At 45.7% G+C, this 17,246-nt stretch overlaps 3 protein-coding genes across 3 annotated transcripts in view; 1 reads left to right on the top strand and 2 right to left on the bottom strand.

Moving 5' to 3' along the window:
• Window positions 1-17,246, top strand: part of T265_02419 (hypothetical protein) — a gene marked incomplete at both ends in the record, with an annotated part of 58,959 nt that overhangs the window by 38,489 nt on the left and 3,224 nt on the right. The window contains 9 exons of the mRNA XM_009166652.1: window positions 968-1,106; window positions 3,932-4,145; window positions 4,229-4,721; window positions 8,677-8,835; window positions 10,202-10,492; window positions 11,641-11,929; window positions 12,927-13,094; window positions 13,923-14,026; window positions 15,972-16,053. Coding sequence (XP_009164916.1) covers window positions 968-1,106; window positions 3,932-4,145; window positions 4,229-4,721; window positions 8,677-8,835; window positions 10,202-10,492; window positions 11,641-11,929; window positions 12,927-13,094; window positions 13,923-14,026; window position 15,972 — 1,858 coding nt within the window. The remainder of the gene's footprint in view (window positions 1-967; window positions 1,107-3,931; window positions 4,146-4,228; window positions 4,722-8,676; window positions 8,836-10,201; window positions 10,493-11,640; window positions 11,930-12,926; window positions 13,095-13,922; window positions 14,027-15,971; window positions 16,054-17,246) is intronic.
• Window positions 6,068-6,283, bottom strand: T265_02417 (hypothetical protein; the record flags this gene model as incomplete). Its single annotated transcript, XM_009166650.1, has 1 exon — window positions 6,068-6,283. A coding segment is annotated over one exon (216 nt), but the record flags the coding sequence as incomplete, so codon positions are not given.
• Window positions 15,230-17,246, bottom strand: part of T265_02418 (hypothetical protein) — a gene marked incomplete at both ends in the record, with an annotated part of 37,478 nt that continues 35,461 nt past the window's right edge. Inside the window, one exon of the mRNA XM_009166651.1 lies at window positions 15,230-15,508. Coding sequence (XP_009164915.1) covers window positions 15,289-15,508 — 220 coding nt within the window. The remainder of the gene's footprint in view (window positions 15,509-17,246) is intronic.

The raw sequence follows: 17,246 nt of genomic DNA on the forward strand, positions 1-17,246 counted from the left end.
ACACACACACACACATACACACACGATAATCCATAGTGTCCGAACAGTAGCTAACAGTTTTCAATATTATAAATTACAGGGTGACTTGATAAGTAGGGCTATTTTGCGGCTGAATTCCGTGTGTGCCACAGAGCTCATAGGTTGCACGTCCTATTTCCAGTCCGTCAATTGGCTGAACACAATCGAAACGGTCCGCTAATTCATCCATCTCTGTTGGGTCATTCACCCTGACCATCCACTTGTCCCGCCTTTGTTTTTGGACGTTTATTTTTCCCAGTATTCAGTAAAGTTCACTTTGTTCATCTACAACATAAAGCTCATTGTAATGACTGCGTAACCACCGATATGACAAGATATCGTTCTGGCTGGTCTCGACAACCATGTCGTGGTCCCTCGGTCTTCCTTTCGATGAACCACAGCGTTTTGGCAACACTGGAACAGCAACAAATGAATAGGCTTACGCACAAAGTCACAACAACTACCATATAAGTAAAAATGAAGCGACACGCCTGATTTTATTAATGCCTTTTCCCTCTAAGGACGTCGAACAACCAATATAATTCCACCCAACATCGCCATCGTTGCTTTGATTGATCGCAGTCGTTTCTTTCAACCATTAATCTCATGTTTTCTTCTGCAGGTTATTTTCCTAACCTTAGTCCCAGTGTATAGAGAGTGGAGATTGGATCTGGTGCCAGTTGTAACCTCACTGCCCACGTTCACTACTGAGGATCCATTTATTGGATAGAGTGTACCAGAACCCCGTGTTTTAACTATTCTTCCGTCCTCTCCTCTATTTTCTGTGTGAACCTGAACTCTGTGGGCCTCTCATATACTACTCAACTGATTCACAGGTCGCAGAATAACCATAGGCTTTCGAGGGAGGTATCTGAATCATAGTTTGTCCTCTTCCAATCTTGCTGTCGTCTCACCTGTGTCATTCGATTTGTTTGTCTTCTAACTGCAGTTTCACCCAACGTCGTCCCAACCGGACAAACGTACCCCTGACCTCGACATTTCTTTTGCATTCAGCACAATTCACCGGGCGCCGTCATCACCAAGTGGATCAACTTGTACGGAAGCCACTCCTTGAGGCACAGTCATCAGTAGGTTCTTCTCTATCCTACTCAGTGTTGGTCGCATGATGAATCCGGCTGATTGTCTTGTGACTTTTCATGAGTTCAATGTTGGGCTACTGTCTAATGCTTTACCATTCAGCATGACTTGTCTTTGAGTTGTACGGTACGCAACTGTATTTTGGATAGCCGGGACACTAAATTGTCACCGCAACAAGTCCAACGCAGACACAATCAACTACAAGGTTTTGGTCTGGCTCTGTTGGAAGTATACCTATTCATTTTCATCTTACACTACCTTCATCAAAAGGCCCTTCTTTCCATGACTCCCCCAATACGGTCATACAGTAATGAGGGGCGGGATGGCCCAAGTGGTTAGGTAGCGAATTTACTGACCGGAAGGTTCGTGGTTCGAACCCGACCTCCGCCTCTCGACTTCCCCTGTCTAGGCTTGGGCAACCTGAGAGTAGCCCAGCCCTCGTGCTTCCTTCTAGTGGCATGGCAGCTAGGCATCGAAAGGGTGCTACAGCTGAACGATTCACGATTCATACAATGATGCCCATTAATCGTAAAAAATAGGTCATCCAATTCTCTCGTGCAACAGCCCACCCAACACGACTTAATTGGCCTTTTGTTGCTTTCCACTGTCGAATTACTAAGGAGATGTCGTATTAAGTGAACCATTAGCTTGAACCCAAATGAACGGGTGTCATTTCGTTTTGTATTTCGTGTCAGTTTACCCGTGCCCAGGCTACACCGATTTTCCCTTTCGGGAAGGCACGCCACACGGAAGATGTCAGGGTGAATGCACACTATCGATTGCTTAGGTTACTCAAATTGCCCAAGCATCCATTTGGTATGACTAAATCATACCATGCTGATTATCCAGATGACTCACAAGACGTGATAACAACTACGTTGGCAGCGGTTAGTTTCACTCGGCAACGGATGCCCAATAAGCAGGCTACTCGTACTTGTTCTTCATCTGCCTGGTTGCACGAACTCAGTGAGGATAGGCAAGCAGTTTTATTCAGGTCTTTGCTATGGACGTCGTTTTTGTTTTGCAAAGTGGCTCCTCACACTTCTGGATACCAGCTCAACTTGTTCTCTTTTAGTCTACATTCACCCGGCGGCTTGAAACCCATTTCCGGATTTACCTGTCACATAGAATTCCGTCAATGATACACCGCGTGGTGTAGGTAGTGCTACGTGCGGTTTCTGGGCTGAGACGCATGTGTAACCAAATAAACGCGCTACATCTGGTTTAAACCCGAGGTATCGGAAGATGCCCGGGACGGATAGTTTTGAAGCATTAGCATGCCCGACTGTTGTCGAACCGAATACTTGAGACCCACGCTATATGTGAAGCATTTCCTGGACCCTAAACACACATGTGGTTCGCTGTTATTCAGCTTCGTCTGTGCGGCGATCACTTCTAGCGCCGCTGTGGGGTCAACACTCTGGAAAGATTAGGGTGTTGATGTAGTGCATTTGTTCATATGTGTACATGCAAGTATGCCTGGCAAAAGGTCGAATTTCACACGGAACAACTCAGCTTAATGCATTGTATAGGAGACTAAGTTTCCACGGGAGACTCAACTGAACCTCTCGTTTATGATATTCTTCAAAAGAATGTGCCGCACAAAGACTGCCTCATCTTTCAGCTGGCACAATATTCGATATATCGCAGTATATTTTCACAACGGAAACTACTCATAAGGTTGTTAAAAATTCTTCGAAGGCCCACGACCGGTTTTCTCGTTCTTGGGACTCGCCAGGTGGTCGCAGTTGTCGAATCTCCATCAATGTGTTTGAGTTGGACCCAAATTGTACCCATTGGGCGAGATACGCTTATTTTCAAATCGCGTTCATGTTGACGAGGGATAGCTAACTCTCTCTGTCGTGATATTTTGCAGCTGACGAGTCCGAAGAAGAGCGCAACCGGGTGTCAAAGAGTTTTCGGGAACCCCGATAAATCTAGACTCATCGTCTAAGACACCTTCATTCTGATGTTTCCCTTCGAAGATCAATGATTTTGCAGCTGACGAGTCCGAAGAAGAGCACAACCGGGTGTCAAAGAGTTTTCAGGAACCCCGATAAATCTAGACCCATTGTCTAAGACACGTTCATTCTGATGTTTCCCTTCGAAGATTAATTCGGCCATTGTGGGGAACGAGAAAGTAAACTGTTTCCGTCTCCAGTGTTTTGTTTCTTCATTGGAGGAAGAAAGAGTTTTATAAACCTTAGATCGTCTTGTTGACAGAGTAATTTCTTCGTGGAGACGTAACGTAGTTTTTCTTTTAAGATGTTTCTCCAGTGGCCGCTGTTAGGCGGCATTTCCCATATATGGCTTTATAATAATAGCACAGTCACCCGCTAGGAAGATAACTGGTGCGGAGAATCCTGTTCGATCCCGGCTGATGCGTGTGCCCGTAGATGTCCAAAATATATTCGAATTCGAAGCCGGTTTTGTGCATTGGCATTCAAGCCGATTTTGTCAATCACTTACTCCTGTGTTCCTTTGCTCCACTAAGGTGACAACAGTGCAATAGCAAAACCGAGAGTGCAAAGGTGTTTTCCAAACTCTGACAGCCAGTGGACGGTATTGCCCCAGTCTGTGGATGTGAACTTTTATCCCAACGAAATTTCCCCACTGAGTTAGTCACTATGTTACCAGTGTTATCCACCACCTCGTCAGATAGTGTGATGATGGAATGTACGCTCGTCGTTGACAAGCAGTTCCTCATTTTCCGTCCCGCATTTTATTGTCAGTGCTCAGTTTATTTCGTAATATCGTTCCTGTCGCCTCAATGCCCTGTTCATGCATAAAGCACGATCGTCTCTCCTTTTTGTAGCATACATCTGCACCTCGTGTACCTCCAATCCAAGGCAATTCACACCTCTCCGACTATGACAGAATTTTGGGTGCAGTGCAAAAGACGCAGTTTTTCGCTTGGTCCTGTCGCTGGTTCACACAGCCTCTGCTTGCCAAATATGGTCAAACTTGTTTCCGACAGGAGGATTCAACACGTGGTCTCTTATCCTGCTCCTCGTCATCTGTCGGCCTAGGTGTGTCCCTCATTTGCTTTAGTTCTGCGCCAAGTGGCCGTGCCTCTGATGACTAACATCTCTTGTTTGTTGTCCACTTTCAGTATCCCCAAGGCAGCGTGCCTTTTCTCCGGAAAGTTCGAATGATCGACTTTCACGTGAGCGTTGGATGTCTGGAGCTCCGGATCCGGATCTTGCCGCCCTTTGTGCTGTGTCTGTGGACCCCGATGCAGTGGCGTACGCTGACCGTTTAACTCGGCTAACCAAGCAAAGAGAGGACATTACGAGTGGCCGACGGCGCTGGCTTGAAGCAATCGGTCCTGTACCCTCTAGCGACCCGTCCTTTCCGAATCAGTCGTTCAACTCGGTTACCGATGGAATCACATATTGTGGACGTCTTGCCACAGTGGTTCATAATCGAAACGGCCCAGGCAAGCCTAGTGTACTTCGATTTCACCCGCACCAGCCTCATCTTGTTGTGGCTGACCATTCCGGAATGTCTGTGTGTTCTTCACAAACATTGGCTCGGCTAAACTATCTTCCCACTCCCAGCGGATTCGATCTGCTTTCTAGAACGTCCGTCGGAGCGAACCGAAGGTTTGTCTAACTTCATTGGTCGTGGGATTTGGGTTCCATAGCTCCTATCGTCCTCTTCATTACCCTGACAAATTCGTTAAGACCGCTGAGGGTGATCTATGCAACTGGAATTCGTATGGATCCCCCTTGATGGTTCCACATAAGCTGTCTCTTTACAAGATAACTGAAGGGCTGGAAACTGAGAATCCGGCAAGAAAGTACGTCAGTTCACTGTTGAACTCTGAGATGAGTGCGGTAAAAAATCATGTTTAGCTTTCGTTTCTGTCGTATTCAGAGAAATGTTTTTAGTGTCATTCAGCCCCTGAACATCTGTGTTCCACCAGCAGAGGTAATTAATTTTCAAGACACGTCTAGTGTTTCACACTTCTTGAATTCTTAGAGACATGTTCAATGACTACGTCCCGCAGCATGGATTTGCACTTTATCAGGCGAAGCTCGTAGCGAAGGATTGGATGATCTTTTCCAGGCTTTCTAGCAATGTTCTAGCTTCCTGCTGTTATTCAACAAATGGGAAGAATGTCCAGGTCGACGAGGTTCTCCATCGTGTAGAACCAGAGTTCACCTCATTTTCTCAACGGTGATGATGTGATGAAATGAACAAAAGCAGGGAAAGTTCATACACTCGTCAGATATCACTGCTCATAGCAAAGCTTTCACAGATCTCCCCTTACACTGTCACGCACCCACAAGTATGCCAACACAAGTAGCGCATGTCCCGAATAACCTAACCATAGACTCTGGAAGCATAGCCACGACAACTTTCATGCGTTAGTGAGTTCTGAAAGCAGTCAAAAACGTACGCTCGTACTTGGAAGAATGTTCCCGATCCATCACAAGTGCACTCACATTCAGGGGAAATGAAGGGGGAGCAATATTGTCGGGACCAGATGAACGAAACGCTGGCTGCCTCCAGCCGAAACCTGTAGTCGCAGGAGAGCTTTGAGTCATATATGGTCCTGCAGTTCTTAGTCTACCTCAACGGTGGATGCCGCGCTCGTACAATTTCGGGTGACCAAATGTCTGTGAATAAAAGTACCCGGCCAGTTAGCAGGCCTGTTCCGAACTCGGAAAACGGAATCGCTCCGCACTTAACGGATGTCGAATTGGTTGAGGCGGAATCGTAGTCGATGGAGTGGTAAACAGTTAACCGAGTGAAAGTTTGCTGGAGACCAAGTTTAGTGTCGAATTCACCCGGCTTCAGACGCACTGGTGACAGCTACTCTCGAGACCTGTCGTTATCACCTGTGAATTCTTATATACAAACGTGGGACGTCACATGTGCGAAAATCATCGGAAAGATGGCTGTATGTCAGAACCCTGCATGGGATCTAAGAGCACACTCTGGACTATTGAGTCCAGTTCTCGTTTCCTCGATTATTTGAGCCGTTGTAGGTTGGTTGTTGTGAATTTGCCGGTAATTCGCATCCCGACGCTTTATTTGGCGATGAACCAGTCTGCATACTGGAGTTGACATATTCGTTGTCGATTGTGAATTTTTTGTCGTTCCGTGAGTGTTCCAGTTGCACCACATCAAGCGTTGACGTATCACCGGGCTGAACCATCTACTGATGCTGACTATCGGTTGATGAACCGACATTGGTCCAGTCAAGTGGCAGCATTTATGAGTAGACCAGCCCAGGTTCCGACTTTCTGTCGATTCGAAACCACTGAATTCTGTTCTTTTTAGTGAACGCTTTAGAATTCCTACATTATATGTTATACCCTCATATCTATCACGGTAATTGATCTACTCTCAACTTTCGACCAATTAAGCCTAAGGCACGTTTTTGTCAACTTATATGAGCACACCCTGCATTCGGGTTGAAGGTATCTCGGGTGATATCACAAAAAGATCAAATGAAGCGTTGGACAAACTTTCTGGTGCGATCTTTATTATGATGGTATGAATACTCGAGTGAACTCGTGGGTGACGTAGAGACAATTTATCTAGGTTTGTCAATCGTATTGAACGAGGTAGTCGCCTGGCTAACATCAAACGGCTTGCTCGCAGATTCGTACAGTTCAGAAGGCTTCTATCCCAGGTGGTAACAAAGCAACCTACGAGATGAGTGGCGTGGTCATTCATCCCGGTTGTCTTCTTTACTAGAACAAGCATGTTTGTTGTCAACGATGTGTTTCCTGTCGTGGAAACAGGGAGCAGATCACGGAATCCGTTAGTGAAGCACCTATCTGTTTTGGTCCGCTACGACCCAGATCGACGACCGGTTGTTCAATGTGACGGTAGCCAGTCCAGCGCTTTTTCAAGACAGGACTTGATTCAACTGGTAGTGATATTCTGTACGGAGGCCAGCCGTCTCTAAATAACCGAACATCACATCATTTGGACGGATGTCACGTGCAGGACACGGGCCAAACGAAGGCATGCCCTGATTGGTCAGAATGCCAGCCGATCCGAGTCAAGCACCTTTGACTCGATGCTTCTCGCCCCCTCACGGAGATTCTGACACGACCTTGTGGAACACTCTGTGACTGCCTTATAAATACGGTTATAATAATTTTCCTTGGTCTCCATAAAGTGCTGTCTAGAGCTACCGTGCCTTTTGATATACCATAGCGGGTGGAGCAGGAATCCAAGAGATCGATACAGAGTTGCACTACAGTTCAGCAAGTTACAACATATTCGCCCCCGAACACAGAAATATACGTTTCGCGGAAAGTCAATCGTGATTACGAATTATATGATTCTCATCTCCATCGTTGCCAAAGCGTTTGCAGAGCTAATGTGTACGAACACAAAAGTACGACTACCAACTCTCATATAAACAAAAAAGTCAGATGTCTACTACTGAAAGCGAGCGTTACAATATTGAACTATCATAAGCGTTCCAAATGAGAAATTGGGAGAGATCAAGCCGACTACCAAAGGAGCGTCAGTGGACTAGGCGATGCTATTCACAGCAGCTCGCAACTACGAAGTGTCTATTGGAATCCGAAATTTCCTACAAGGACCGGTATTTATCCACCGTCGATAGTGAAGATTGATCGCGTACACAGAATGAACGCCAAAAGCAGGTCCTGTACGCTGTTTACCTAAGCATCCAACGGGCCCTTGAATTCTACTTCCGACCTGAAATGACCATTCCCATCTGCCGAATTACGTTTTGATATTTACTGTTTGTTCGACCGTCGGCACACAGCAAAAGACGGAGTCATTGTTACTACGGAAACTCCCAGCTAACAGCAGCGCATCCTTTAGTAGTTTTTGAAATCGATCAAATGACCACATTGATAAACCGCCTGAGGTATCATTTTAAACGGCAATCAATTACCGATGTGTTGTTCAGAGGTTGCGAGTCCTATTAGGTGCACGGAGTTTAGACCTTTCCCGGAAGGCGAAATTTAGCGCATCGGATTAGCGGGCCATGACTAGGCTAATCCGATGAAAGGCAGCCCCGGCAGTTAAGATAAACAGACTATCGTAAAGACTCAAAACACAAGACAGGATTTATACTTATAGAACAAGGGGAGGCATCATTAGTGCCAGTAGGATGGGGCCTGCTACTGCGATTGTATTTCCGTAGGGTACGCACGCTGCTGCCATTTCGTTGGCTTTCAGTACAGTAACATGAAAGAAGTTACAAGACAGTCACATGAAGAGAAACAATGCGAAAGCATCCAAGGGATGGGATTTGTGTGGATTAGTTTTCCTGCCCGAATCTCTGATCGTTTTGCTTAGATGAGTGATACCATCTTCCAAGATGCAATGCCACGTAATCTGTAGATCGGAGGTAGTTATCTTTTGTGATTGTTTCACCTAAATCATTAAATGGCGTTCGACCTTTCTAATGGGTGGCGGTGTACTAATTTTCTGAATTACTCCATCGCACCTTCGTTCTCTGCTCTTATAAAGACTCGAACTGCAGTGATTATCGTTTACCTTCATTTCGTCACACTACTGGCCGTTATTTCTCGTCTACACATTGACCCCCCCCAGTGATCCAGCGGGACTCGCCAGTCGCATCACCGATGTACAGTTCCTAAATTGTTCGGAAGAGCGAGGTCTGCTGCTTTCGGCTCACGAGGATGGGCGGGTCCGAATTTGGCGCAACTACCTCCGAGACTTGGGTCAAGATGCTGAAGTAGTTACGGCCTGGTAAGTAGTGGGTTGGTGTTGGTGCCATGCATGCAAAACGGGGAACCTTTTTCCATCACATCAACCTACCTGCAGAAACTGATCTGAAATTGTTTCGTAACTTTTCGTAAAACAATATAATATCCTGTAGTGTTTTTAAAACCACCAATGATTTCATCCTTTCAACCAACCGAATGGCGGCATCATTTTGTTTTTGAGAAACTATAACCGCTGTTTCGGCGTTTGTGCGTCCTTGTGACCATCGCCCTATCGCTTGGAAGACCATATCGGCACTTTTGGTCGAAACCTCACTTTAACTAGGATTGGCTTGGAAACCATCGTATGCGATGCGTACGATGATCCTACCAACGTTTAGCAACTTTCACGGGACTGCGAAGAATGAACAATCACTTGGGCGCACCCAGACAAGGATAAACAACGCAGTTTTCCCGCCTTTCATCATACACTCCTACGAACTGGATTTTGACTTGTGTAGTGTGGATTTAACATACGATATAATTAAATACAGTATCCGCCATGAGTGTACCCAAAAAAAGGTCTTGGACGTGTTCAGAATGTAATTTGTGATTATACCAATGTCATGTGTGCCACAGGTTTGCTTATTTCTGGACTCAGTTAGCGCATCATCAAGTTCCATTCTTTACCCGACCATATTGGATGTTATGCACAATTTCTGGCTTCCATATCATAAAGATACGCACGCGGTTTGACGTCTGTCGCAGTAGGGTGAGATTCCTTCTTGTGTTGATGTACATGCCGTTCTGTGCTTATGCGAATGCACCAACATCGTCACGGACAGTTGCATTGGAGCTATCTGGCTATACGGTCACGCAGTTGGGCTCTCTGCCACCATCACACTACTCAGATGTCTTTCGACGGTTATTGCTGGTATAGGGTGTTTCAAGTGCTCCGGACTATGAGTATTCCGTGCGCATCACTTGTTGTTTGTTTCGAAGGCATTTCTTCGAATCGACAATGTCACCATATTTGGGAGGTGAAGCGTTTAAATTCAGTTGCCACGCTTGGTGAACAAGTAAATTACCAAGCCTCTCAAGCATTGTACAGAGGCGGCCTTTCGGAAACAGTGCTGACTACAACAATTCCGTTTAAAAGCCAACTCAGATAGGATGTGCTCATGAAGTTTCTTACTACTGCTTCGAATGGGGCAGCTCACTCTTGACCTCAAAGAGAAATAAATAGCTTGTTTTCTAGTATGCTTCCTCTTGACGTGGATGGTGCCGTGTATGTGCATCTTACTTGATGCTCGTTTAACACCGATGTGTTTCTTACATGTTTGTTGTGATTCCAGAAGATAAATTCCTGCTCAGTGCCTCCACTTGAGGTTTTTTCTATTTCCACACCTCAGGGTCGGCCTAAGTGAACTTCTAACCTCAAGCAACCCGGCTGGTATGGTCTCTCACTGGAGTCAGTACTCCCAACAGCTCACTCTTGGTGGGGACTCCAAAGTTATTCGTCTATGGGACTGTGAACGTGAGTCTCGCATTCGTGATTTACCCACCACGGCGGATGCCTGCGTAACTTCCCTGGCACGTAGTCTGGATCAGTCTTTGTTATGTGCAGGATTCGGGGACGGTGGGGTTCGGGTGTTTGATCTCCGGATTCCGGCATCCGCTTCTCCCCACCACAGCAATGACTGGTAAGTTTTCGGTTTCAGGATTGTTAGCTGTCGATAGTACCCATGTTATTACGGTCTACTGAATCTCTCATTGGATATATGATGGACACTCAGCATTCGAGGCAACAGTGTGTGTCCGGCTGAGTTGTTTTGAGTATCCATAGATAGGGGTTTTTTCTTCCAGCGGATTTTAGCCACAAAGTGATGGCATTCTGATATTGTAAGCGTGGAAGACTTTTGTTGTGACTGAGTTGTTTTGAGTATCCATAGATAGGGTTTTTTTTCTTCCAGCGGATTTTAGCCGCAAAGTGATGGCATTCTGGTATTGTAAGCGTGGAAGCCTTTTGTTGTGCATTTTTATGACTCGGATTTGTTTGCGCCTAGAGATGATACCGACAACCGCGCACCATACTACAGAAGACTGCGTCATAGAAACTAAGGATTAATTTAACTTGATGACTCACCAGGCGAGCGGAAGCCGAATTGCCCTGCGAAAGTTACCAGTGTAACGGTGGATACTACTGATATGTGATTAGGAGCAGTATGTTTTTTCTCCCAAATCCGCTTCGCGTCTCTTGAAAAGTGAGATCTATTACGGAATTTGTGGAATCGCTTTGTAGTATTTGCTTGCATTTGAGTAGCAGTCAGCCAGTGAATACCCAGGAAAGTTTAGGAAAACGCGTTCAAGGAAAAGATGGATGTTCAGTTTTGTAAACATGATGCATATGAGAGTTCTGCTCCCCTGCCCAATAGCCTGTAACTGTTCAATTGGTGTTTCTCTAATAAACAACTCCGCAGCGAAGGCCTTCTTCCTTTCACCAGTATGAGATGATTAGCGGCAATGGACCTCAGTGTATTCGATAATCATTTGCAGCCCGATATGGAAATCACAAGAGAAGTATAAAAAAACAGACATTTTAATCACAACTCATTTATTCCTGTGATGTTATGTGCAAGGAAACAATGGATTGTGTATTCACAAAAATTCTCCCTCAAATCTTGAATAATTTGGTACCCTACAGTATGTTGATATACAGGAGTCACTACGAATTGGGAACTAATTGCTCCTAGTGTACGGCTTTGGCCGAAATATGGATTAATTGTCGGAACTTACTGTACAGAGAGGTCGTATTGTGCTCACCCTTCTTTGTGGCTTTGTCTTCACACAGCCATATCTTCTCAGGACAAGGAGACTCCGGTTGGATACACGACGTCGCCTTTGGTCCTTGCGGTCGTTTGTACGCGACAGGTTCCACTGGCGGGGTCTCTGCGTGGCAATTAACTACCAGCATTTCAAAGTCTCGTCCCAGATTGTCCGAGCGCATCGTCAGCTCATCTGCAGTACGTAAGCAGTCTTCCATTTCCAAAATAGAACAGGGATCGCGATTCGAACGCCGACCGTACCCACCACGACTTTCCATCCCCAAAAACACACCTGTACATTGTACCGCCCTCAAGGTAAATATTGATTGCTTGAGCCCATACTTTTCCGTTTATCCTGCAGTCATCCTGTAATTCTATCTGTAGTTTAGTCCTCATCCAGCATTGCTAGTTATCATATGTGACGCGAGCTACTTCCAAAACAGCGATCCACGAGGAACTGAAGTATCACCGGACAGTTGTCGACAACTGTCACAAAGTCCGTGACCCAGTCACACGGACAATGGTCTTTTCAACCCAAGCATTTCGGTTTAAACTTAGGTATGTAACAAACGATTCGTTTTTAGTCTACAGGGGTCATCCCTGTTATCATTTGCATTTGCGTGTGCAGTTCCCACCAAATTCTAGGTCTTCTGAAGGGTTAGGCTAAAGTACCACGCTCATTTGTGGCCGTTCCTTCAGTCCAACGGCTCTAGGTAAGTGATATGTTGAACTTTTTAAATTTGTGTTCTAAAAAAGCCATTGGATGCAGGGTTTGCAACCATTTGACTATAGAAGACAGCAACCGTAAGGTCTGAGCCCAACCTCGACTCCGTCTTGCGTTCCTGGCTTCACATATCTCCTTACGTTGAGTTTCGTTCAATGAACCTCACACTAGCCGTTCAACTCTAACCCACATCCAGCTGAGTACCCAATTGACTTCGATGACACGAACCCTCAGATCAGTCAACGGCGAGATCCGGCGAAAGGCTTTGCTCTGCGATTCAGTTGGCTAAACTTAGAAATCTAGTGCGTTACACGCGCGCTGATCAGCTGTTTCGCAGAATATGTGGTGGCGAACAAGAAGCAATAAATAGTACAAGTTAACCTCTTGTCCGGGGAATGGCTTCCGCTGGGTTAGGGATCACGCTGGTCACGCACGGGTTGACTAAACAGAACGAAAGTCCCACTGTTGTTTTCGCAAAAAGATGCACTCAGTGTTTTGCTCACTCAGATTTATGGGAATCTTATTTTTCTCATGCGTGCTGTACATTTAGAATATGCAATTTTTCTGTTTATGCTTCCTTTCACTTAGGTGGATTTATCACCCTTGTCTTCACATTTGGCCATTGCTGGCATTGGTGGCTCCGCTCCACAACTGCTCGTACACCGTATCCAAGGCGGCACCGTTCACTCCTCGCTCACACATATCGGTCGCGAGAGAATTCATGCACCTGTTTGTTTGGCCGTTCATCCATTTGAGGTGGGTATTTGCCCAGCTGAAAACTGTTCCTCATCCCCTTGGGTGCGGTTTTATGGAGCACGGCAACATACCCGTGTACATCGGACGTATTTTCCATAGAATGTTGGGTCACGTTCTATTTTATTGACGTCGACGTACAGCCACTACTTTGTAGGCTCAAGTGAGGCATGGCCTAATTCATCCAACAGCGTAGCCAGTCCATGTGTAGATTCTCGGCTGTTGAACTGACTATGCTGATGAGCTGAGGCTTCGCTCATGCACCACATTTAGTGGTAGAAGCTTTCATCAGCTGCTCATAACATGACTCGAACACTGTGTGCTGTCTAATCCGTTGATCGTTACCAAACGGATTTTGGGGTTTAGGTGGTACTGCTCTGTCCCCAATTGAGTCTGTGCAGCACATTCAGTTGTAGAATATCATAAACGAGAGATTCAGTTGAGTCTCTCGTGAAAACCAAATTGATTTGCAAATGAACAGTCCAATTTGGGTTCAAGTAGATCATAAGGTTGACGGAAATTCGGGGACTTCGTCTACCTGATGGTGAGCCCCAAGAAGGGCGAAACCTGTCGTGGGCTGTCGAAGAGTTTTCAGCAACCTTGTGAGTAGATGAACGTGATTCCGTTTGTCGTTATTTCGAGTTCTAAGTCTCCTGTGACACTGGCAACAATTTTCCCTGTCGTCAAATCGTTGTTTATTTTGGTAGTTCTGCTGCCATTAAGGGTGCAAATGGTTGCACTGTCGCGTTGACTCCAGCCTGGACAGAATTCCGAAACTGGAATGTTGATTTTGTGTTGCGTAATCATGAGTATCCTACTTTTTTCTCCTAGCCACTGATCGTAGCTGGCTTGAAGGACAAGTCTGTTGTCCTACTCCTCGTGGAGACCAAGCGTGCCTCGTCGCGTGTCAGCCAAGTCCTGGGGCTACAAGGCTAGTCCGTACTGAATCCTGACAAAATTCCGGTTTTATCACTTCCCATTTCTGTTCATACTGTCTCTACTTCCATACATAGCAGTGATTTTCTTTTCTCCCTTTCGATTTCCTGCCGAGAAACGTTGCATTACCCGTTCATTTTCGTTCGAAACTGTACTACCTCGTACCGTGCGAGTAGCCTCATGTTTCTCAATCTTGCTTTCGCTTCACGTTTTTTGTCAAGTAGACATCGTGTAATGTTATATACACGTACATCGTGTCCTACGATCGTGTGATTACTTGGACAATACTTCCAGAATTTACTGACGGGTGATCTTACCTTATTTTTTATTTTTGTTCAAATAGAAACCGTTCACTCAGCGGCTTACTTTTTTGCGGTGCTGTGCCGGGATCTCGATTTGCCTCTTATCGGGCTCCAGATGGACTGCCCGACAAGCTCATAAGGCAAACAGTCCAGGGATTACTATTAACATTAACAATCAGTCGATTTCTGTAGCTTAATGCCGCTTCAAATTGAGTTCTCTTTCACACAGATGGTTATAACAGAATACCCTGATTATGAGGGACAGGTTCTCGAAAACAGTGTTCTAGAAGCAATAAGTGATGCTGTCTTCCAGTCACGAACGTTTTGAGGAACCAGGAGATGATTGATCAAATTTTGCCAGAAAATTCCACGCCAAACTTAAACACTGCTGCAGTCGCCGTGATATACGCCCCATACACCTATGTGAAAACGCCGCGGTAGAAGCTTTATTGTCCGTCTATTTTTGGTTTCGTTTCATATCCCTTCCTTTCGTTGCCAAATGTATTGCTGACTCGAAGAATTCAAACTTTTCTAATTCTCCCTGAAGTGAGGCCTTTCCTGCAAAAGGTCAGTGTTTAGTACGAGTTCCTTTATGACCTACAAATTCATGGGGCCTGGCTTACTGAGAAACACCCTTCGACAGCAGCAGAGTACTTGTCTTGTAGTTTCTGTCCCGAAGAGAATGTTTAACCAATTGCTGCACTGTATTCGTTGATGCCTTTCGAACTGATCCGAAAGTAGCCTGATGATGGGAAAATATATCACCTGGAAACATCGTACTATATCAGCAAGTTTTTCGAATCGTCCAAATGAAGGTGCAAAAGGGAGACGCTGATCAGTCCATCCACACCAGTCTAGCCACGGAACACGAAGACGTAGGGTAGAATTAGGAACGTATTAAACACCTGAAGCCTGGTATGTATGTACAGGGACAGGGGGGAAACACGACAGACATCCAGTTATTCACAACAACATGAGTTGAACGCCACATGTCGTCGAACCAGATCACATGCTGATTCGAAACCAAACGTGCTGAGACTGCGTTCCAAGTCTGTCAACCGTTGCACGAAAGCGTCGTGATGGCATGCTACAGGTGTGGTGCTCTCGGGCAGCAACTTGGTAGCCAAATAGTGGAGCCAAAAAACATTTGTCCTAGGGTGAAATCGCTCCCATTGATCTCTGTGGGGACAGCGGAGAAGGAAAACGATAATGCTCAAACGATGTGCGGGTTATTCGAGGATAACAAACTTGAGTTAGGGACAACTGATTGAACTTGATCCTTGGGTACGAAGTGACGGCCGCAAGTCATACTCTCAAAATGCTGTCGCAAGCCGCTGACGTAAAGCATGAGAGTTCACTTCATTCGTTGGTGAACCCTTAACGTTGCCAGAAAGATACGTCCTTGGGTACTGTCGGTACGACTAAACTTCCGAGATGGGGTCCGCGTGATCCCCTGTGTATGGCTGAAAACGCAACAAGGTATGCAGACTAACAGATTTCACTAATGTTATTGCCAGTTTGCATCTACATTGCCCCGAATGAGCGTCTGGAGATGTAGCCACCTCTGAGTAGTTACGACAGACCAGACGTAGGGACCGTCTCGCTTTTACTCTATCCAGAATAAGGGTTTGACCAAACTAAGACTGGACGGCAGCGGAGCATCCATGTTGAATCCTGACGTACTGTCGATGGTCGTGATAATGACCGTTGCCATCATTGCAGAGGTGAGCCAGTTAACTTCCGGTTGTCCATGCTGACATCTACAATAGTATGATGTGAACAAGTTTTGGAAGACGGGATTTTCCGCCTATTATGATCCGAACATAAGCTTACCGAATTCAAACGAACGCGTTCTCCGGTTTCACAAAGTAGTTGCTCCACCACTGAACCGGACTTACTCATCTAATTGCCCGTTAGACGACTGTTGTTACACGAACATGCAGCGCTACTTAATTCGTTTCTATCTAGATTGACATACTCTATAGGTATTTCAACTGAAGGGATCTAGCTACGTTTCTGTCACTGTTACTCTTAGGAAGATAGAACCAAGGAACAAAATTTACTGTGACCTACATCGTTCAGCTGTAATACCTTTCCGGAACATAGATGTCATGCCATCCGAAGAAAGCATAATTGCTGGGATACTGCAAGGTTGTCCAACCCTAGATAGGAGCGATCGAGGCCATTCGGTCAGTTTGCGACTTAAGCATTGAGCAATCTTGAGCTGTCTTAAACGAAGGGCGAGATTAGGTAATCTCTTATCAACGTGTTTTTTTGATGTAGCAACGGAACAATGAGCATTGTTGAAAGTCACTGTAGTTTGCTTTCTTCTGCGTTCCACCTATGTTCCCCCAAACCTCTAACCTGATTGTAACATCTCCCACCAAATGACCCTATGCAACCAGTCAAAGTATGGACAGTTTATCAGCGCTGTCTATGACACGAACCACTAAACAGCGGCAGATATCCTTCCTTCCGTTCTTGGGGAAGTGGGGCTCTCGAGGAGACTACGGTGAGGGAAACTATCGTGCCCCCCCCCCGGACGTGGCTGTTTCCCTCAAGACATTTTCCCTTGTGTCGAGGGTCAATGCAGTGGCAACGTAGACTGTGTCATCTATACATAATGCTCTTCCAGTGTACGTTTTGTGGTGGCAATGTGTATACAGTTATTCTCCACAGGGCTCAGCTATGAAACGTATACAACAAGGTTGGAATTCAGCCACCTTTTCTATTGCCGAAAACTTGTTGACAGTTGTTAGTGTACTGCTGTCTCGCACAGTTGTATCTCGTTGTGCTGCCTGGATAGGGGAAGAGGCAAAACTAGGTTCAATAGGGAAGTACCTTGTGTGAGTGTGTGTGTGAACGTGATTCAGTTGCGATGTTTGAGGACTGACCAACCGTCTAGCCAAATTGTGCT

Source organism: Opisthorchis viverrini (genome assembly GCF_000715545.1).
Source record: "Opisthorchis viverrini unplaced genomic scaffold opera_v5_29, whole genome shotgun sequence".
In the NCBI taxonomy this organism is placed as follows: Eukaryota; Metazoa; Platyhelminthes; class Trematoda; order Opisthorchiida; family Opisthorchiidae; genus Opisthorchis; species Opisthorchis viverrini.